We start from the raw sequence: 19,757 nt of genomic DNA, 5'->3' as shown, positions 1-19,757 counted from the left end.
AGAGTTATCTACTGCGTATTCCTTCTTTCCGTGTGACTTTGTGAAGCTACTCTATCCCTCGATTTTTTTAAGTTCCTCCTGCCCCAGTTATAAAGCTTTCTTACAGGGCGATCAGGCAACATGTATTAAAATTTTAAAGGTTTATGCCGTTAATTCCACATCTGGACAGGATTTCACTGTGGACATTTATTTTTTTAAAAAGTCATGTGCAAATATTTATTTTATTTTTTGTGTGTGTGAGGAAGATCAGCCCTGAGCTAACATCCATGCTAATCCTCCTCTTTTTGCTGAGGAAGACCGGCTCTGAGCTAACATCTACTGCCAATCCTCCTCCTTTTTTTCTCCAAAGCCCCAGTAGATAGTTGTATGTCAGAGTTGCACATCCTAGTTGCTGTATGTGGGATGCGGCCTCAGCATGTCCGGAGAAGCGGTGCGTCAGTGTGCACCCGGGATCCGGAACCGGGTCGCCAGTAGCGGAGCATGCACACTTAACCGCTAAGCCACAGGGCCAGCCCATGTGCAAATATTTAAATACAAATATTCATTACAGTATACAGTATTATAATAGAGAAAACAGCAGACGACATCCTAATATCGGTGGTACGTGATACAGTGGAGACTGATGCAGCCGTTAATGACTTCAGAAAGATTAGTGATATATTGAATTAAAGAGTTCACGTATACCATAACAATAGTTCAGTTCATAAAAAGTAAAATTCAATGGGGCTGGCCCCGTGGCATAGCGGTTAAGCGCACACGCTCTGCTGCTGGCGGCCTGGCTTCGGATCCGGACGCGCACCAACGCACCGCTTGTCTGGCCATGCTGAGGTGGCGTCCAACATACAGCAACTCGAAGGATGTGCGCCTATGATATACAACTAGCTACTGGGGCTTCGGGGAGAAAAAGGGGAAAAAAAAAAAAGAATTGGCAATAGATGTTAGCTCAGGGCCGGTCTTCCTCAGCAAAAAAACAGGAGGATTAGCATGGATGTTAGCACAGGACTGATCTTACTCACAAAAAAAAAAAAAGTTAAATTCAAGAAACCATTTTTGGGCCGGCCCCGTGGCTTAGCGGTTAAGTGCGCGTGCTCCGCTGCTGGCGGCCCGGGTTCGGATCCCGGGCGCGCACCGACGCACCACTTCTCTGGCCATGCTGAGGCCGCATCCCGTATACAGCAACTAGAAGGATGTGCAGCTATGACATACAACTATCTACTGGGGCTTTGGGTGGGGAGGGGGGAACCATTTTTAAGTTGGCTAAACTATTATATTAGGTGGTGGGAAACAAAAGTTAGTAAGACAGACTTCTTGTCCTCAGAGAGTTTAGTATCTGTAGGTAAACAAAATTAAAAGAATAATTAGAACACAAAATTTAAAATATAGTAATTGTATTATTTACAGTATGAACCAAAGAGAATAAAAATAAATAAGTAAAAAGACTTCACAGAACAGACTTATGATATAATTTCACATGTGAAAAAAAGAAGTTTATGAACTTTAAAAAGGCCTTTAAAAGAATATACTAAATGGTTATCTTTTTTATAAAGGGATTATGGGTGTCTTATACTTTATCTCATGTATTTCAGTAACTTAATATGTTTCTACAGGCATATACACCTTTAAAATTAACAAAGCCAATAAGATATATCTTTTCTGAATGAAGAAAAGTGAAACTAAAATGTAGATTTTAGGGAGATGTTAAAGAAGAAATCTAGGAAGTGATGCTTTTCTTTGCAGTATAGTCATGTGTTGCTTAACGACAGGGATAGTCTGAGAAATGCATCATTGGGGATTTCGTTGTGTGAACATCATAGAGTCTACTTACACACACCTAGATGGTATAGCCTACTACACACCTAGGCTGTATGGTGCTAATATTATGGGACCACCATCGTGTGTGCGGTCCGTAGTTGACTGAAACATCGTTATGCAGCACGTCGTTATACTGTTGCACTAAGTACTCTTGATTCTTGGTAGTAAGACAGTTGTCAAAAATGATTGTGTGAATTTTCACAATATTCAATAATGCTGACTCTAGATATTTCTTCGAGTCAATAGTTTCGAGTCAACCCTCTGCAAAGGATTTTATAGAATGAGACATTCAGAGGTAATAATAATAGAGTCCTTACATTTATGGATCTTTCAGTTAAGTATGGAAGTCAGGTGGTCTAACTAGGCCTTGGCATAAGTTTCGGATTGGGATTATTATGGGAAGTTAGGTAGGTATGTAACTTAGGTAAGGCAACGGCAGGGGTAGAAATGAGCTTGACATATGTGAAAGGTAGTGAAGACATCAGGATGCCTTGAAGTTGGCTGAAGGGTATAGAGTTGGGAAAGGAGTAAAATTAGGCTTAGTCTAGGTAAAGTGGAACTGACTGATGTGTTACTCTGAATATCATGCTGAGGTCAGATGTGTTCCTGTACTACAAGGGGACTATTCAGACTCTTAAAATAGGGACAATTTAAAATAATTTTTCAAATTGATCTTTTTTTGAGATGTATTTAATAACTTAAATGTTTTGATCCTAGTCTTGGTAGCAACAGATGCGAGTTGACCAGACAAATTTCATTGCAGTGTAGAGGATGAAATATTGTAGAATTATTTTCACAAATATTTACATAGATTGTCTTCAAGTGTCTTTATAATTAGTGTTTTTATTATAAGGCTGTAGAAATTTAGCAGTTTGTTACTAACACAGGAGAAAACAGATTAATAAAACCAACATAAAGAGTCCAGAAGTAAACCCAAATACATGGAGCAATTAAATATATATATGATAAACATGGGATTTCAGAATCAGTGAGAAAAACATTATTCTACAAATTTTGTTAGGACTGATTAATAATTTAGTAAAAAGAAGCTCAGATTCCCTACCTTACTCCTTATTCCAAAGTAAATTCCAAATGGATCACAGATTTAAGCAAAATATTAATCCACAGAAGCAGCAGCAAAAAGGGAATAATTAAAACCAAAAAACACCAAATTGGAAGAAAAGGTATTTGCAACACATATAATAAAATTAGTCTCTTATTTTTTGGGGGGTGGGGGGGTATAGTAAAATACACATTTTCACCTACCAGATTGTCAAAAATTAGAAGTTCAGTAGTAATTTAGTATGGCCAGAGTATAGGAAAACAGGTACTCTCTGTAAGTTGTTGGTGAGAAGACTGGTTCAGCTATTTGTAGAGCAATCATCTTTAGGAAGTGAAGTTCGCAGTGGGAAGACTTCCTATTTTACCCTCTGTACAGTTTTACTTTTCCAGTCATGTTCATTACTTTCGTAAAGGAAAGTTACAATAAAAAGTGCTGTGTTAATAATTATAGGCGAAGTTACAAGAGTCCATTGAATATGAAGACTTGGGAAAAAATAATTCCATAAAAACGATTGCACTAAACCTCAAGAAGTCAGATAGGTAAGTTTGGTCAATATTAAATTAACTTGAGGCAGAAGTTATATAACACAAGTCATTGCAGAATTCATTCTGCAAGTGTAGCACTCAAGTTTTAATCATTTTGTTACCATAAAAGTACAGTATCTTTTCTCCTTAAAAATTTACTTTGTGCATCTCAGGAAAGGATCCTAAATGATCAAAGCCAGGAAAATAAATTTTGGTGCTCTGTACTGTTTTCTTCTTATTACCCATGTAGAAATTAAATTGTTTTATTAAAATTTCTTCAGCTATATTATCATTTTTTGCTTTGGGGAGAATGTTGTATTGAGACTGCTAAAATATTTAAAAGACAAATGTTGAGCGCTTTTATTCTGTGTGACTAGTAATTTCTTTGTTCTTTGCCAACCTTCAGGTATTATCATGGTCCAACTCCAATCCAGTCACTACAGTATGCAACAAGTCAGGACATTATTAATTCTTTTCAAAGTATTAGACAGGAAATGGAAGCTTATGCACCCAAATTAACTCAGGTAGGTGACTTGTATTGTTTGAAAACCAGAATTCTCATAGTTACTTCCTCAATTTATGAGCACAACCAAATTGAACTATACAACTGATATTTTAGTTGAGTTTAAAGACATATTTCTGCTGAATAAATTGAAAAGATCAAGAAGTAGGGAGAAGAAGTATTTGGCATATTCAAGAAGCATCTGAAGATGATAATGGAAAAATAAGATGAGTTTTGTGATTGCTGATTTTTTACTTCCATATACACAATTTTATTGGGCAAATCTCCCAGGTTTCCAAAAACCTTCTGGACATCACTCTCTCGATATTCTGCATGACCTCAAAATCAGAATACATAAAATAGAGCTCATTATCCATTCTTCATTTTTCCCGCCCTCGTTCATACGTCAGTTGATCAGCGAGTTCTGTCAGTTCTTCTAGACGTCTGGACTCCGTCTCCTTGGTTTAGGCAAACCTGGTCGCTTCTCCACACCACCACTGCAAGTTACCTTTCTGAAAACATAAATCTGGTCTTATTGCTGCAGCTTAAAAGCCTTCACTGCCCACCTTCATGGCCACAGTAGTTGTCTGAATGCCTGTACCTCCTCGCCCTTAACCCACGTCTCCATTCCCAGCTCCAGCCGCATCTCCACTGTTCCCTTCCACACGTAGCCCAGAGGCCTGTGCTCCAGCCTAGCGCACTAACTACCCAGAGATTTTAATCGTATCATCTTCATGCTTCCTGTGCTTTTGCTCATGATTTCTCTCTTAGAATGCCCTAAGCCTGTTTCTGCCCCTGGGAACTAATAATGATTATTCAAAACTCAGCTCAAATTTCATTGCCTCTGTAAAGCAGTCCTCACCATGCTCAGTAACAAGTTAGTTTTTTCTTTTTCTCTGTTTTCACAAACACTGAGGCACTGAGTTCATACCTGTATTGTAGTGCTTATCACATATTAGGACTTATTTTTTTACTTTTTATTTTGAAGTAATCTCCAATTTACAGAAAGTTGCAAAAAAAAAAGTTATCTGACACATTTTGAGAGTAGATTCCTTTACCCCTAAAAATTTCGGTGCATATTTCCTAAAATAAGGCATTCTCATGAATAACACAATTATAGAAACAAGTTAACATTGATAAAGTATTATTATGTAACCTATAGGTCTTACAAAAATTTTGCTATTTATACCACCAATGTCCCTTATAGCAAGAGAAAACTTTTCTTCTTGGTTCAGCATCCAAGTCAGGTTCATAGGTTGCATTTAGTTCTCATGTCTCTTTAGTCTCCTTTAAAATGAAATCGTTTCTCAATCTTTTTTTGTCTTTTATGACCTAGATATTTGAAAAGTTCAGGCCAGTTTTTTTTGTGTGTGTGTGTGTGTGAGGAAGATCAGCCCTGAGCTAACATCTGCCAATCCTCCTCTTTTTGCTGAGGAAGACTGGCCGTGGGCTAACATCCATGCCCATCTTCCTCCACTTTATATGGGACACCACCACAGCATGGCTCACCAAGCGGTGCATCTGTGCACGCCCGGGATCCGAACCGGCGAACCCCGGGCCACCGCAGCGGAACGCGCACACTTAACTGCTTGCACCACCGGGCCGTCAGGCCAGTTTTTTGTAGCATGTCCTCAGTTTGAGTTGCCCTAGTGTTTCCTCGTGATTGGATTCACATTCTGCATCTTTGGCAGGAATACCACAGGAGTGACGTGTAGGTGATATGTCGTCCTCAGTGTGTTGTAACAGGGCACAGGTTTATTTGTCCTAACTTGTGATATTAACTTTCATCACTTGGTTAACATGGTGTCTGCCTGGTTTTCCACCAAAAAGTTACTATTCTTCCCTTTCTGATTAATAAGTATTTTCTGGAGTGAATGTTAAGACTATGTAAATGTTCTATTTCCCATCAAACTTTTACCTACTATTTTTTTAGACTCCATTGATGATTCTTGCTGAAAACTATTATTACCGTGGTAGTGGTTAAATGAGTGCTTTTCTAATTCCATCGTCCCTTCTACCTTTATCAGTTGACATTCTGCTAAAAGGAAGAGTTTCTCTTCCCTTCTGCTGTATTTGTCTGTTTATATCAGCATGGATTCTTATATTATTCTATGGGTTATAAACTGTTGCTATCATTTTTTTCTTTTTTTAAACTGAGGTATGATTTACCTACAGTAAAATTTACCCTCTTTAGTCCATTGTTCTGCAAATTTTAATAAACATATACAGTCATGTAATCACCAACACAATCAAGATAAAAAATAGTTTTGTCACCCCCAAAAATGTACCCATGCCCCTTTATAGTCAGACCCTTCCCATGCCCTTCACACTGACTCCTGTGTCTTTCTGACAATATTTTCATCAATTTTTTGAGCACCTTCCTATTTTGTGGCACCATGAGATAGATGTTCCAGGCTCATCTTAAACTTTCCCTGCCCAGCCACAGAATCTTCCTTTTAGTGCTGAGTAGATTTAGAAATCAAGATCTGTGTACTCATTGCTGTTGAGGTGTCATTTGCTGCTGGTGTGATTGTCCCCTCAGCGGACAGAGCTAGGAAATACATGTATGTACATATATGCACACAGACCAAATTTGGGATTATTTGACTGCTACTTGCTTTCTAGACTGTAATTGTCTGACATCTGGCCTTGGGGCGCAAGTAGACTCATTCAACTTTTTTAAGCTGTGGTCTATCTTAAATGTTTAGATTCTTCCCCACATCCACCCTACCACACACCCACCCCAAAAAATGATTTCATTATCTGAGACACATGGATTGAGTAGGAAGGCCCAAGAGATGACCGCTCCTCGGATGTGTACACCTGAGTGCAGCCAGTGGGGGTCAGCAAGCTCAGGGATCCCTGAAGCTTCTGGTACGGTGCACTATGAAATTTCTGACAAGGGAAATAGGAGTAAAGTGAACTCCCATGTCCCTTTGACTTATGATTGTCACGTGCTGTACTCTTTTTTTTTTTTAAAGATTTTTTTTATTTTTATTTTTTTGCCCCCAAAGCCCCAGTAGATAGTTGTATGTCACAGCTGCACATCCTTCTAGTTGCTGTATGTGGGACTCGGCCTCAGGCTGGACAGAGAAGTGGTGCCTCGATGCGCACCCGGGATCCGAACCCGGGCCGCCAGCATCGCAGCGCGTGCACTTAACCACCAAGCCACAGGGCCGGCCCAACGTGCTGTACTCTTACAGCAAGTGAAAAAAAATTCTTTTTCATCCAGCGCGTACACACATGGATTTCTGCCTGTAAAACCTGCACTGAAAAACCTTAGACACACTAACCCTGCTCTTGAGCTGTTCAATGGATGGTTTGTTGCTCTCTATTGCCACAGTGCCTGGCACTGGTTAGGCACTCGTTAAATAAACAGGTCAGTTATGTCCCTACATGTTGATACCGATAATAGTGTGGAATGTCTTTTTTCCCCTTTCGGCTAAGTATATTCACTTCCCTGAAAAATGACAAATGATGTATTTCTGCTCTTTTTTTTTTTTTTTAACTGCCAGCAAGGATACATGTTAACATGCTGTTTTACTTGACTTGTTTTCTTTCCTCAACTCAATTTTAATTTCAGTGGTAAAGAGTTCACAAGTTCAGGTGAGTTGGTGCTTAAGAAAGGGCTTGACTAGGCAAAAGCGTGTGAGTTTTGAGACACCTATGGACTTGCCTGGTTGGTATTCCTGGAAGATTGGTAGGTATTCTGTTTCTGCACACACTGTGTTTCTGGCCTCATGGAAAGTAGTTCACTCTGGTTTCTATAAATTACGTATTTATACAGCAGTAAAGACTTACTGGATATCATGCTGTAAAACTGAAATGTTAAGTAAGAGAGATGGCAAAATGAGGAAAACCACTTTCCGTGTCTTAATTTCTTTCAGGTACTCTCAAGTAGCGCTGCCAGTAGTACCATCACAGCACTGTCACCTGGAGGAGCACTTATGCAGGGAGGGACACAGCAAGCCATCAACCGTATGTGCTGGGCCACCTTCTGCTGCTGTCCCCTTACTTGAGCTTTCAAGAGCAAGGCGAGAGTAGTGCTCAAGTTTTACTGGTTTTCCTTTAGAACATTTCTGAGATTTCTGCTTTGTTTTTATGCATTCAGATCCTGAGACATATCTAGACAAGAGCTTAGATTTCAGAATTGTCTTAATATTACAGACAGTGGCACATTGCTAGTCTCCCTATAGCATACTAAAAGCCTTCTTTTTTTCTCTCCTACCTTTTAGAATAAAGGGAAACTTGAAAGTTCCTCCAAAATCCCACAGGAATTTAAATTCTGTGATCTGTCAGCCACAAAATCAGTAACTTATCTCAGAATAGCAGGTCCTCATTTTACATTGGCAAAGAGCACACGTTCACATTTATTCTCTGAGTGGCCATTCTTTCAGAGACTCTACATACGTGGACCTCTTCTTTCTTTTGCAGAGATGGTGCCAAATGATATTCAGTCTGAATTAAAACACCTGTATGTGGCTGTCGGCGAACTTCTGCGGCACTTCTGGTCCTGCTTTCCCGTTAATACACCATTCCTAGAAGAAAAGGTTAGAACCAGTGCCAAACACAGCCAGCTGTTGTGGTAGTGTGACCACACTGTGAGGTGTTATTTTGAAATTGGAAAATTGTATTGAGTGTTTACCATGTGCCAGACACTGGGATAGCTGCTTTGCATGCAGTGTTTAATTGAAGCCTCGCAGCATCCTGGAGGAGTAGGTAACGATACCCATTTTATAGATGGAGAAACTTGAGATCCAGACCGGTTTCATAACTTTTGATTGTACATCTTAAACTTGTGTCTGCCTCTGAGCCACTAGGAGTGACTGAAGAACGGAGACCCAAAACAAGTCACAACAGTGAAATTATTTATTTGGTACTTTTTTAGGGCTAATGAAATCCAAACTGAGATTGACAACAAATACAGCACTAGCTGTTTAACACTAAAACCCTTTTAACCAATTAAAGGACGTTTGAAAAATGGAAAGATATTTATAGTATTAATAGGAATAGCTTTACTAGATAGGTTGCTCTTATAAACTATCTTTAAGAGAAAGGTAAATACCCCTTTAAAAATAATAGGCAAAAGACTTTCAACAGGCAGCTCACGAAAGAATGCAAGTGGTGCAGTAAACCTAAGGACATCTTTATGCTCACTAGTATTCAAACAAATTATCTTTAAAGCTATAGTGAAAGAGCATTTGTGATCTGTAATTTGCAAAAGAACAAAACACTTAAAATGATCAGTGTTGGCCCAGTTGCTAAGAGAAGAGTTCTTTCTTTCACTGCTAATACTACTTTTTTTAAAATGCTTTGACCCAAAAATTCAACATTTAGAAATTTAACCTAAGGAAATAATTAAGAATCTGTGGGGCCGGCTCCGTGGCTTAGCGGTTAAGTGCGCGCGCTCTGATGCTGGCGGCCCGGGTTCGGATCCCGGGCGCGCCCCAAGGCACCACTTCTCCATCCAGCGCGAGGCCGAGTCCCACGTACAGCAACTAGAAGGATGTGAACCTATGACATACAACTATCTGCTGGGGCTTTGGGGGGAAAAAAAATGAATAAATAAAATCTTTAAAAAAAAAAAAAAAAAAAAACAAACAAGAAAAGCTTTTAAAAAAAAAGAATCTGTGTAGGGCCGGCCCCGTGGCTTAGCGGTTAAGTGTGTGTGCTCCGCTGCTGGCGGCCCGGGTTCGGATCCTGGGCGCGCACAGACGCGCCACATCTCCAGCCATGCTGAGGCTGCGTCCCACATACAGCAACTAGAAGGATGTGCAGCTATGACATACAACTATCTACTGGGGCTTTGCAGGAAAAAAAATAAATAAAAAAAAAAAAAAGAATCTGTATAAATATTTAGCCATAGAGACGTTCCTCTACTGCTGTCTAGGAAAGAAAATATGGAAATAGCCTAAATGTCTACCAGAAGGGGATTGGTTAAAGAAGCATTTAGTATGCTCACACATTGAAATACTATACATTCATTTTAAATGCTGACTTTGGTGAGTATTTAATGACTTAAAAGAAGGACGTTCGCACTAAGCCAAGTGAAATTTTGAAACAGTATGTACTATATATTTTTTACGTTTATTCATTCATACACATGCACAAAAAGTATTGAGAAGGATATGAATTATGAACCAGAGTGTTAATGATCTCTGAGTGGTAGGATATAATAGGTATATTTTTATTTTTATCCTTTTACGTTTTTTAAATTTTTCCACAGCAATCTTGTATTATTTTTGGGATAGAGATTTTTTAATTGAAAAAACCAAAATATACGGGGCTGGCCCCATGGCTTAGCAGTGAAGTGCGCGCGCTCTGCTGCTGGCGGCCCGGGTTCGGATCCTGGGCGCGCACTGACGCACCGCTTCTCTGGCCATGCTGAGGCAGCGTCCCACATACAGCAACTAGAAAGGATGTGCAACATGACATACAACTATCTGCTGGGGCTTTGGGGAAAAAAAAAAAAGAGGAGGGTTGGCAATAGAAGTTAGCTCAGAGCCGGTCTTCCTCAGCAAAAAAAAGAGAAGGATTGGCATGGATGTTAGCTCAGGGCTGATCTTCCTCACAAAAAAAAAAAAAAAAATATATATATATATATATATATATATATATGTATATATTAGATATTGCTTCTCTGCCTGCTGGAGCCAATTAATCTAGAAAAAAAAAAGTAACCTTCCTATGTGTATTTTTCTCTTGGTCCCCTGGCTCTAATTCATTATTTCTCTCATCTTTTTTAGGTAGTGAAAATGAAAAGTAATCTGGAACGATTCCAAGTTACAAAGCTCTGCCCATTCCAAGAAAAAGTTCGGCGACAGTATTTAAGCACAAATGTAAGGCAACAATCTGATTTTGGCCTGATTTTCTTCCTCTGTTTAGTAAAATGATGAAATTTAATTTGTTTCTGTGTAAATGAGTAGATACATTGTTTTTTTTCCTGTTGCTCAGAGTACTGTTTTTTTATTCAGTACTCTGAATAAAATTCAGAAGTGTGTATAAAGTACATAATGCTTTTTAAGCTAATAAAACAAATATCTCTGTACACCCCAATCACAGTGAGAAATAGAATCTTACCAGTACCCATAGGCGTTCCCTGAGGGCCCCTATCCCATTGCCTATCCCTCTAGCATAGTCCCAAGGCTGTGCTAACCAGGCATTTGTAAGAATCATCTCCATGCTTTTCTTTATAGATTTACAACCCATGTGTATGTTCCTTAAAAATATTTATTTTGGGGGCCGGCCCACTGGTGTAGTGGTTAAGTTCATGCACTCTGCTTTGGCAGCCTGGGGTTCACAGGTTTGGATCCCCGGTGTGGACCTGTGCACTGCTTATCAAGCCATGCTGTGGCACTGTCCCATGTAAAATAGAGGAAGATGGGCACGGATGTTTTTGCTGAGGAAGATTGGCAATAGATGTTAGCTCAGGGCTAATCTTCCTCAGCAAAAAAAAAAAAATTATTTTGAAAACCTGAGTAGCAAGCACAAACCCAGCAATGCAAAGAAAGGCAGAATTACCACTCTATGACAGTAAACTGAACAGTTCCTGGGTATGGTCTGCCTTCAGCTTCCCTGACTGTTTCTAGCAGGCAGGGCAGTGGGTGAGGTAGTAAGTGAACAGTGTCACTTTGTGCCCAGGATGTTTAGCATGGTTTCTAACACAAGGCTGGAGCAGCTGCACAAGATCATGTCTGTGTGTGTTTTGCACATCCTCTCAGGGGTGACTGGGAAAGAATAGTATACACAGACTTAGGAGTCAGTATTTCACTAAGTAGGATAATCAAAAGGGGGAGTTTTATAATTGAAAACTGAAAAACCTTCATCAATAAGATTTTTAGTGTCTATTCCCTGAACGTTCTAAGTGGTTTTTCTGAAACTATAACAGTATTACTTATAATTAGAAAAGAAGTGTCTTCCCACAGCAGCAAGGATGACAAATAGGTTTCAGCTCATGTGCCTTCTCAGTTGATTGTAACTGCCTGGAGCACTATGGTTAAAAGGATTCTGGGGCCATGGACAGCCTTACAGGAGGGTATGGTGTTCATCTCTTCTATTTAGTACTATGGAACCTCTGCTGCCCATCAAGCAGAATAAATGATTTTTATATAGTTTCCAGACAGAACTAAATAACACAACCCCCCATAATAATAACAGATGTGGTAAATAAGAGTGTTTTTTTTTTTTTAACTCTACCTCAGATTGGATCTAAGTCATTGACATGCTAAAAGGATTTTAGGACTTCGTGATCTCCATCTCTATACTGCCTGAATTGTAGACTTTGCAAGACTTTTACTTCCAATCATATAAACACTGTCCACCTGCAAGGAAACAGATATTCCAAAGACATTCTACCTGAGGCGTCTTTATCAGCTTAGTTTAGTGTGGTCCTGTTGACTTCTAGTTATGTGCATAGCAAGGGCAAAATTCTTTTCTACTCAAGATATATAGTTCTGACCTAAGGTGTGACATAGTGCTTGTGTGAAGCATTGAAACCATTTAGATTTTCTGTAATCTACTGAGTCATATTGAAATCCAAAAATGTTGGAGCTGGAAGAGACCCTAGAGAACATTCACAAGATTGGCTATGCCGCAGATTTAATGGCAGGAGCTCTGGAAAATCAGATGCCTGGGTCTCCTTCCAGACCTGCTACATCAGAATCTTCAGAGAGTGAGGCATTTTTCAAATGTTCTGTAAGATAATGTTGATGCCACCATCCTGGCCTTAGTCAGCAGACTAATGTTTAAACCTAGAAATCATGGGTCAGCCCCGTGGCTTAGCGGTTCAGTGCACGCGCTCCGCTGCTGGTGGCCCGGGTTCGGATCCCGGGCACGCACTGACGCACCGCTTCTCCGGCCGTGCTGAGGCCGCGTCCCACATACAGCAACTAGAAGGATGTGCAGCTATGACATACAACTATCTACTGGGGCTTTGGGGGGAAAAATAAATAAATAAATAAAATTATAAATCTAGAAATCACCAGTTAGTCACCTCCCTCATTTGACAGAAGAAACTGAGGCCTAGAGCACTGTTACTTTCACATTGTCCTATAGCTGGTTAACCACAGGGCAGACATTACACCCAGACAGAGCAGGTGAATTTCCAGCCTCTGCTGTGCCCCACCGTCTCTCCTACCTTTCTATACGAAGTGTCTGATAACACCTTCACAGAGGGCCTCTGGGGAGGCCCTCACTGGGGAAATACAAACGAGCTTGGACACTACACTCTGAAGTATGTGGCAAATCTGGAGCAGACGCGTTAACTTCCCCAGCATGTGCATAGTCGTTGCTTAGGTGTCTTGCTATGTTTTTCAGTTGGTAAGTCACATAGAAGAGATGCTCCAGACAGCCTACAACAAGCTCCATTCGTGGCAGTCACGGCGTCTGATGAAGAAGACGTGAAGTGTCTGGCCTCACGGGTTTTGTGAGATTGAGAGAACTGTGACCTGCAGTGACTCTAGAAACCTGGCCTGACAGACATGCAGATGATCACACAGAAGTGACGAGAAACATCTGCACCACGCCAACTCTCGGAGCTGATGCTGTTGTACTTGCACATTGTGAACTGAAAGGAAAGGAACTGTGATTAAAAGCTAGGGAGGTAAACTAAGGCGAAACCAAAATGAGCTAAGTTGCAAATATATATATATATATATATATATATTTTAAAAAGACACTGTTTACTGCAGTTACTCAGGAACTGCTTTTGATTCACATTAAGCTGCTTTCAGAAATTAAAAAAAAAACACTTTTTAAAAGGGTGCATTGATAAAATCTGAGGTTTTTTTGTTTTTTTTTTTCTGTGTAAATTTTTTTCCTAAGTTTATGGCACAGGGTACACCTTAAGTATTTCTCCTCCATCCTCCACTTGGATCCTCAAGTTTTACTGAATTCTAGTTGTACCTTACATCAGCAAGTTAAAGAGAGTACTTTAGAATAAAGCAGAGGGAGACTGTTGCTCAACCATCAGGAAACAGTTGTAGTCAGAAGACATTCTTGGTCCTGTGTTTCCTACGGAAATAAGAAACAGTGAATATTGCACTGAGTGTTTGTGGTTTGGAGTCCCTAAAGGGTAAAGAGGGGACATATTTGCAGAAAGTCATGTGGGGTTTTTATGCAGAATTTTGTCAGAAGACAATGGCGCTGCATGTTTTTCTTTGAGTGCAAATGTACATTGCTAAGATTTTTTTTTTTAAGATGGCATGTGCTTTGAAGAGGAAATGGCATTTTTAAGAGTTTAAAAATCTTATGTGAGAAATATAAAAAATCTTATTTTCACCTCTTTAGAAAATAATAAAAGATGTTTCTCATATCTCTTTTTCTCCAGTATCTGACTGTTCCTGCCCTTGGCGAATCGATCATCATTGCATAGTGACTGAAAAGCCTAAATGCAAAAAAAAAAAAGAAAGATATGTTCTTGTTTCTGGAATTCGTGCCATATTTTGTTCCTAATAGGATCAGCTCACTGTTTATCTAAGACCTTAGATGTCTTGTATTAAAAATTACAGAAAAAAGTAAAACTTTTTATAGATACTCTTTTAACTGTTAACACATCTTGTGGTTTCTCCTTATGTGTGGTATTGACTTGGGTGGGCTGTTTGAGGGCTACTCATTCTTTTTTAAAGTCATGATTACAAGCTGGTTATCATTCATCTAATGGCTACAACAGGTCAAAAACCTGTTCAGACTTTGAATTGGTGAAAGGAAAGGGGCGACATCACTTTCTGCTTCAGTCCTCCCACTTCTCCTTCTGATCAGTATAGTAATGGTGTAGCCCCTGGTTCCTTATGGTTTTACGAAGTGCTTTTCAAATGTGTTATCACAACTACTCTGAACAATAGCAATGGAGCAGATGGGAAAATGTTTGAAATAGAAGAGTGTGTCTGCTGGGAAAGGCAGATGTAAACAAATAAAATGCTCTGTTGAGTGCTCTGTTAAAGATTAAGTTGTAACTATAATGGAGCCTGAAGGAGAAACCGTTCTGGGGCATTGGGTAGGCTTGAGTAAAGAGGTGACATTTTAGCTAAGCCTTGGAGTCGAGTGGGGAAGAGCATGAAGAATGTATGAAGGCTTTGAAAACCCCAATGTGTTAGGGGCACAGTGTGTTTGTTAGATTGGAGGGTTGAGAGTGACAAATAAGAGGCTGAGGAAATCAATTTAATTCAGGTTGTGAATGACATTGTATGCCAAGGTAAGAAATTCAGACCTTTCCCATTAGGCATGGGGGACCCCAGAGAAAATTTTGAGCAAGTTGTTTTTATGAGGGTTTTTTGGTTAGTGGGTTTTTTTTTTAGATAAAAAGCCCAGCAGGGAGGCCAAAACCTAGAAGGCTTTTGGAACATTCCAGACTGGAAACTAGGTCCAAATTAAAGTGGAGTTCTGGCAAATAGAAGGGAGGGCATTGAGTCAAGACATTACTGAGGTGTGTGACCAAGTCTCGGGGAATGAAGGACTTAAAGGAGGTTTCACCAGAGAGAGCTCTCAATTTCATGTCTAGCTTGCATTTGAAATATTTGATCCTTGGAGTCTGAGAATGAACTCTGGCAGCCGTTTAGGCCCGCTGTGGCCCACCTGCCCGTTGTGGAAAGGGACCGCAGCCACTGCTGATCGAGGGCTGCTGTCACCAGCACTGTGCCAGGCACCTTCCCTGCTGTGTCTCACTCCATTCTCACAACAACCAGTGAGTCAGGTAGGTGCTGCAGGTCATAGATTAGAAAAGGGTTAGATGTTAAGTAATTTACCCAAGTTGACACAGCAAGTGGCAGAGCTGGGATTTACCCTAAACTGCTAAACTTCTGCAGCCACTTAGGGTTAAGATACTTTTGGAAGCTTTTATTCCCCAGCCTGGGCCTCCACTGCCTAGTTTTGCCTTTGACTGCCCTGTCTGTTTTTCTTTGACTGCCCTGTCTGTTTTTCTTTGACTGCCCTGTCTGTTTTTCTTTGACTGCCCTGTCTGTTTTTCTTTGACTGCCCTGTCTGTTTTTCTTTGACTGCCCTGTCTGTTTTTCTTTGACTGCCCTGTCTGTTTTTCTTTGACTGCCCTGTCTGTTTTTCTTTGCTGCTTTTATGGCAAATCACATTACGGGGTTATGTGGGTCCCGTTAGCACAGAGTAATAATATAATGTAGTAATAATATAACATAGTAATAATATAATGAAAGCATGTCTGCCTTAGGAGAATGAGTTTCTCCTGGAAAGAAGCATAGTCTGCTTTGGACTTCCACCACAAAATGAGCAGGATATTTTGTGATATCCATTTCAGTCTGGAAAACAAAAAAACTGCTTTAACATCTGTACCTGGAGAGGTAACCCAGTCGTCGAGGCTGAGGGTTTAATCCAGAAAGTGATTTCTTGTCAGTGCATGCACCACCTGGAGCTGACAGTGGCTGTGGGGTGGAAAGCTGCCCATTTTAAACTTAGATTTGCTGTCTCCCGTGTCAAGACTTGCTTGGGATTCCTCAGTGCGTTACCTCTGCCCTTTCCCAGTTTAGCTTCTTCAAGACTCAGCTGTTCTCCCAGTTCTTGAAGCCAGGGCAATTTTCAGCCCTTAAATTGTCCAGAGCTGGAGCATTGCCCAAAACTGGGATCAACCTTCATTTGTAGTACATAGCCTGGCTTGGGTGCGTATTAAAGTCACAGAAAAGACTTTGGAATTCAGACTTTGCAGCCACAGAGCCATGTTTGCATGGTCTTTCACAATCCCTAATACATATGACAAAGGTGGAATTGCCCCTGTTGAGGGGGAGCTAGAGACCCAGCTCCTCCCTCTCCCCCTAAAAATACTGCATGAGAAACCAATACCCGCTCTGGCCACCTGGCAACCTGCTGTGTTCAGGAGTCGGCTGAAGTTGAAGTGTAAGATAAATTCTGGCTTAAATTTTAAATGTTACTTATCTGTAGTCATAGAAATAAGCAAAAGCAAGATGATTGACTTAAACCCAACTTATTAGCCATTACATTAAATGTAAACAGGCTGAGCACTGTAAAAGACAAAGATTTTCAGTTTGGATTAAAAAACAAGACTCAACTATATGCTAGTTATAATTGCAGAAATGTCTACGCTTACCTCACTTGACCTGCCCGCCCATCAGGTGTCAAATTCAGGTTCACTAGGTGTGAAAGTTCAAAAGCCTTTATTACTCAAACGTATTTCTCTCTGGTTCTAGTAGCTAAGTGTCTGGTGAAGACAGCAGTGAAAGGAGAATGATAGATACAAGATCAATGACCATTAATGTCCATTTAAAAAATTATAAAAGTATAATTTTTTAAAGTTCAAATAGTACTGAAGTATATAAAATAGAAAATGTTTCTGTACCCTTACCCCAAGTCTCACTGTCTTCTCTCAGTGCATCTTCTTCTGGACATTTTTCTGTGCACTTAAAATTATTTTTTTCTAACCTACAATGTGAGATTTTTTTGACAAAGAGATAACCTGTGTACACATTCATGCCCTTTAAGATAAACCTTGACAATGGGGCTCATCTTAGAGAATGCATTCGTGGTCCTACTTCTTTAAGCCAAATTTTTGTGAATTCTGGTCCCATTAGTGTGCTGTTCTGCCACCTGGTTATCCATGAGAACAGGCTATGCCTGGCCTGAATACAAAAACTCCTTGGAATTTTTACATGTACAATCAGATCCTTTTCACCCAAGAACGTTTAGATGGACAGAGAGAAGGGATGGAGAGAAAGTAGAGTGTTCCAACAGCCTTTCCCAGGACTGACTACAGCCCCAGCAGCAGTAAAGAATGGTATAGCAGAGCTTTCAGAGCACAGCCTTTGGACCCAGGGTGTTTGGGTTCGAATCTCAGCTGCATAGCTCTAAAGCTGTGTGACCTTGAACAATTAATCTGTGCCTCCATTTCTTCATCTATAAAATGGGCCTCATCGTAGTGCTTAACTACCACGGTTCTTGTGAGGGTAACAGATAAGGTCTACAAGGCACCTGGGGCAGAGTCCAGCACGTGGTGAGAGCTGTGTGTTTGCTGTCCTTAATGCCAACACAGGTTTGCACTGAGCCACACAGCGGACGGCTGCACATCTTGATTCCAGTGTGGAAACCTAAATGGAAGAAAATTCCCTCAAAGGACAGTAAAAGTGCTGTCTTCTGTACTTTTACCTCCAAAAGACCGCCCTAATCTGATTTTCATGGCTCATCTTTCAAAAGATTTATTAATAGTCACTGTTTTATGGTGCCTTGCATTCTCCAAATTAGGAACATTTTTTTTTTTTTTTGGATAAAACTGCTTATGACTGATTTCACACTTCAGCCTCAGTATTTATAAAGTAAATTCTCTCCACTCGGGAACACGAGGAGAATGTTTCGTGTTCTTGCCTGGGATGTGATATGTAAAATATAGGTCAATGGACAGCTGCAAGTGATACGATACTGTAAATTAGAATCCAAAATCCGTTTGAAATTGCTGTTTCACTTCATATCTTATTTTTGATATTTAGGGACAAAACGTTTCCATTTTCTTAGTGGGAGTGGGAAGGGAAGCACATCTTATCTTTTAACTACTTACTAAATAGAAGTTGGGATCAAACTCAAGGTAAAAGAAAAAGCCATTGAAAATATGCTGAGTTAGCAGGAAAGCAACCTCGAAACTTGATTCAGTAGATGCAAAGGGTTTCTCTTCAGAACGAGGTCACCACAGGCTTCAGTTAGCATATCCCCAGACCTAATATGGTGATTTGACACCTCGGCAATTGCATATCACAATTATAGCTTACTTAGACAAGAAGGAATTTCTTTTAAAACATACCAGTGATCCATTTTCTGTGCTACATGACTAGTAAAAATCTAACATATGATTAAGTGCTCAAGCTCTATGGTTGAGCTGCCTGGGTTCAAATCTCAGCCCTGCCACTTGCTAGTTGTGTGATTATTTGATCTCCCCATGGCTCAGTTTCCTCATCTGTAAAATGGGCATAATAATAGCACTTAGAGATTTATTGTGAAAGTTGAGCTAATAAATGTAAGGGCTTAGAATAGTGCATGGCACAAATTAAGCAGTCAATAAATGTTCTTCCTAGCACTTTTTTTTTTTTTTAAGATTTTATTTATTTTTATTTTTTACCCCCAAAGCCCCATTGGATAGTTGTGTGTCGTAGCTGCACATCCTTCTAGTTGCTGTATGTGGGACTCGGCCTCAGGATGAACGGAGAAGTGGTGCCTCGATGCGCACCCAGGATCCGAACCCGGGCCACCAGCATCGCAGCGCGCGCACTTAACCACCAAGCCACAGGGCTGGCCCATTCCTAGCACTTATTATTTACCATTACCAGGCTTCAACTCAAAGCTTGTTGACTCGGGTTGGCATACAATATCAACATTGATAGGGAGCTGAGGCAGTAAGGGAAAGAAACTAATACTTGTTAGATCTATTTGCCAAATGTTTGCCATGCTATATATACATTCTTATTTAATCCTTAGGATTCATTCAACAATTATTTATCAAGTTCCTGCTGTGCATCAGTCTACAGCCCCACCTGATAAAGTCCCCGGTCATGAAAAGGCACTATCCCAGATGATGGGGAGAAGAGACTGTACCCTCCTGCAGCTCACTGAACAATAGACTGAGGCTCGGAGAGGTGAAGTGACTTTCTGAGAGGCCCTGACTCCAACTTGGGAGAGGAGAGCTAAGATTCAGACTCAGCTCTTGAATGCAAAATCTGTGCAGCTGGGAACTATTGACCTCTCTCTCCCTAGCCCCCTCACTGTCTCCACACCCTGCTCAGGCAGCCTAGAACTTTCTCTTCTACCTGCTATAAATAATGGAGAGAGGGAGAGCTATTTTATTTATATCAGGCCACACACTGACAAGCACAGATGGCTCTGAGGCTGAGAGACTGCT

General features: G+C 40.3%; 1 protein-coding gene across 1 annotated transcript in view; it reads left to right on the top strand.

Annotated features, from left to right (window-relative positions):
• The window catches only part of GTF2H1 (general transcription factor IIH subunit 1), a 34,902-nt gene extending 20,689 nt beyond the window's left edge, over positions 1 to 14,213 (top strand). The window contains exons 10-15 of the mRNA XM_004418491.3: positions 3,326 to 3,414; positions 3,806 to 3,923; positions 7,789 to 7,879; positions 8,336 to 8,451; positions 10,648 to 10,740; positions 13,217 to 14,213. Of these exons, the coding sequence (XP_004418548.1) occupies positions 3,326 to 3,414; positions 3,806 to 3,923; positions 7,789 to 7,879; positions 8,336 to 8,451; positions 10,648 to 10,740; positions 13,217 to 13,303 (594 nt within the window). The 3' untranslated portion in view covers positions 13,304 to 14,213. The remainder of the gene's footprint in view (positions 1 to 3,325; positions 3,415 to 3,805; positions 3,924 to 7,788; positions 7,880 to 8,335; positions 8,452 to 10,647; positions 10,741 to 13,216) is intronic.
• Positions 14,214 to 19,757: the final 5,544 nt, after the last annotated feature.

The sequence above is a fragment of the Ceratotherium simum genome, chromosome 7 (assembly GCF_057802395.1).
Source record: "Ceratotherium simum simum isolate JZ-2026a chromosome 7, ASM5780239v1, whole genome shotgun sequence".
In the NCBI taxonomy this organism is placed as follows: Eukaryota; Metazoa; Chordata; class Mammalia; order Perissodactyla; family Rhinocerotidae; genus Ceratotherium; species Ceratotherium simum.
This window is presented reverse-complemented; position numbering and strand designations above follow the sequence as displayed.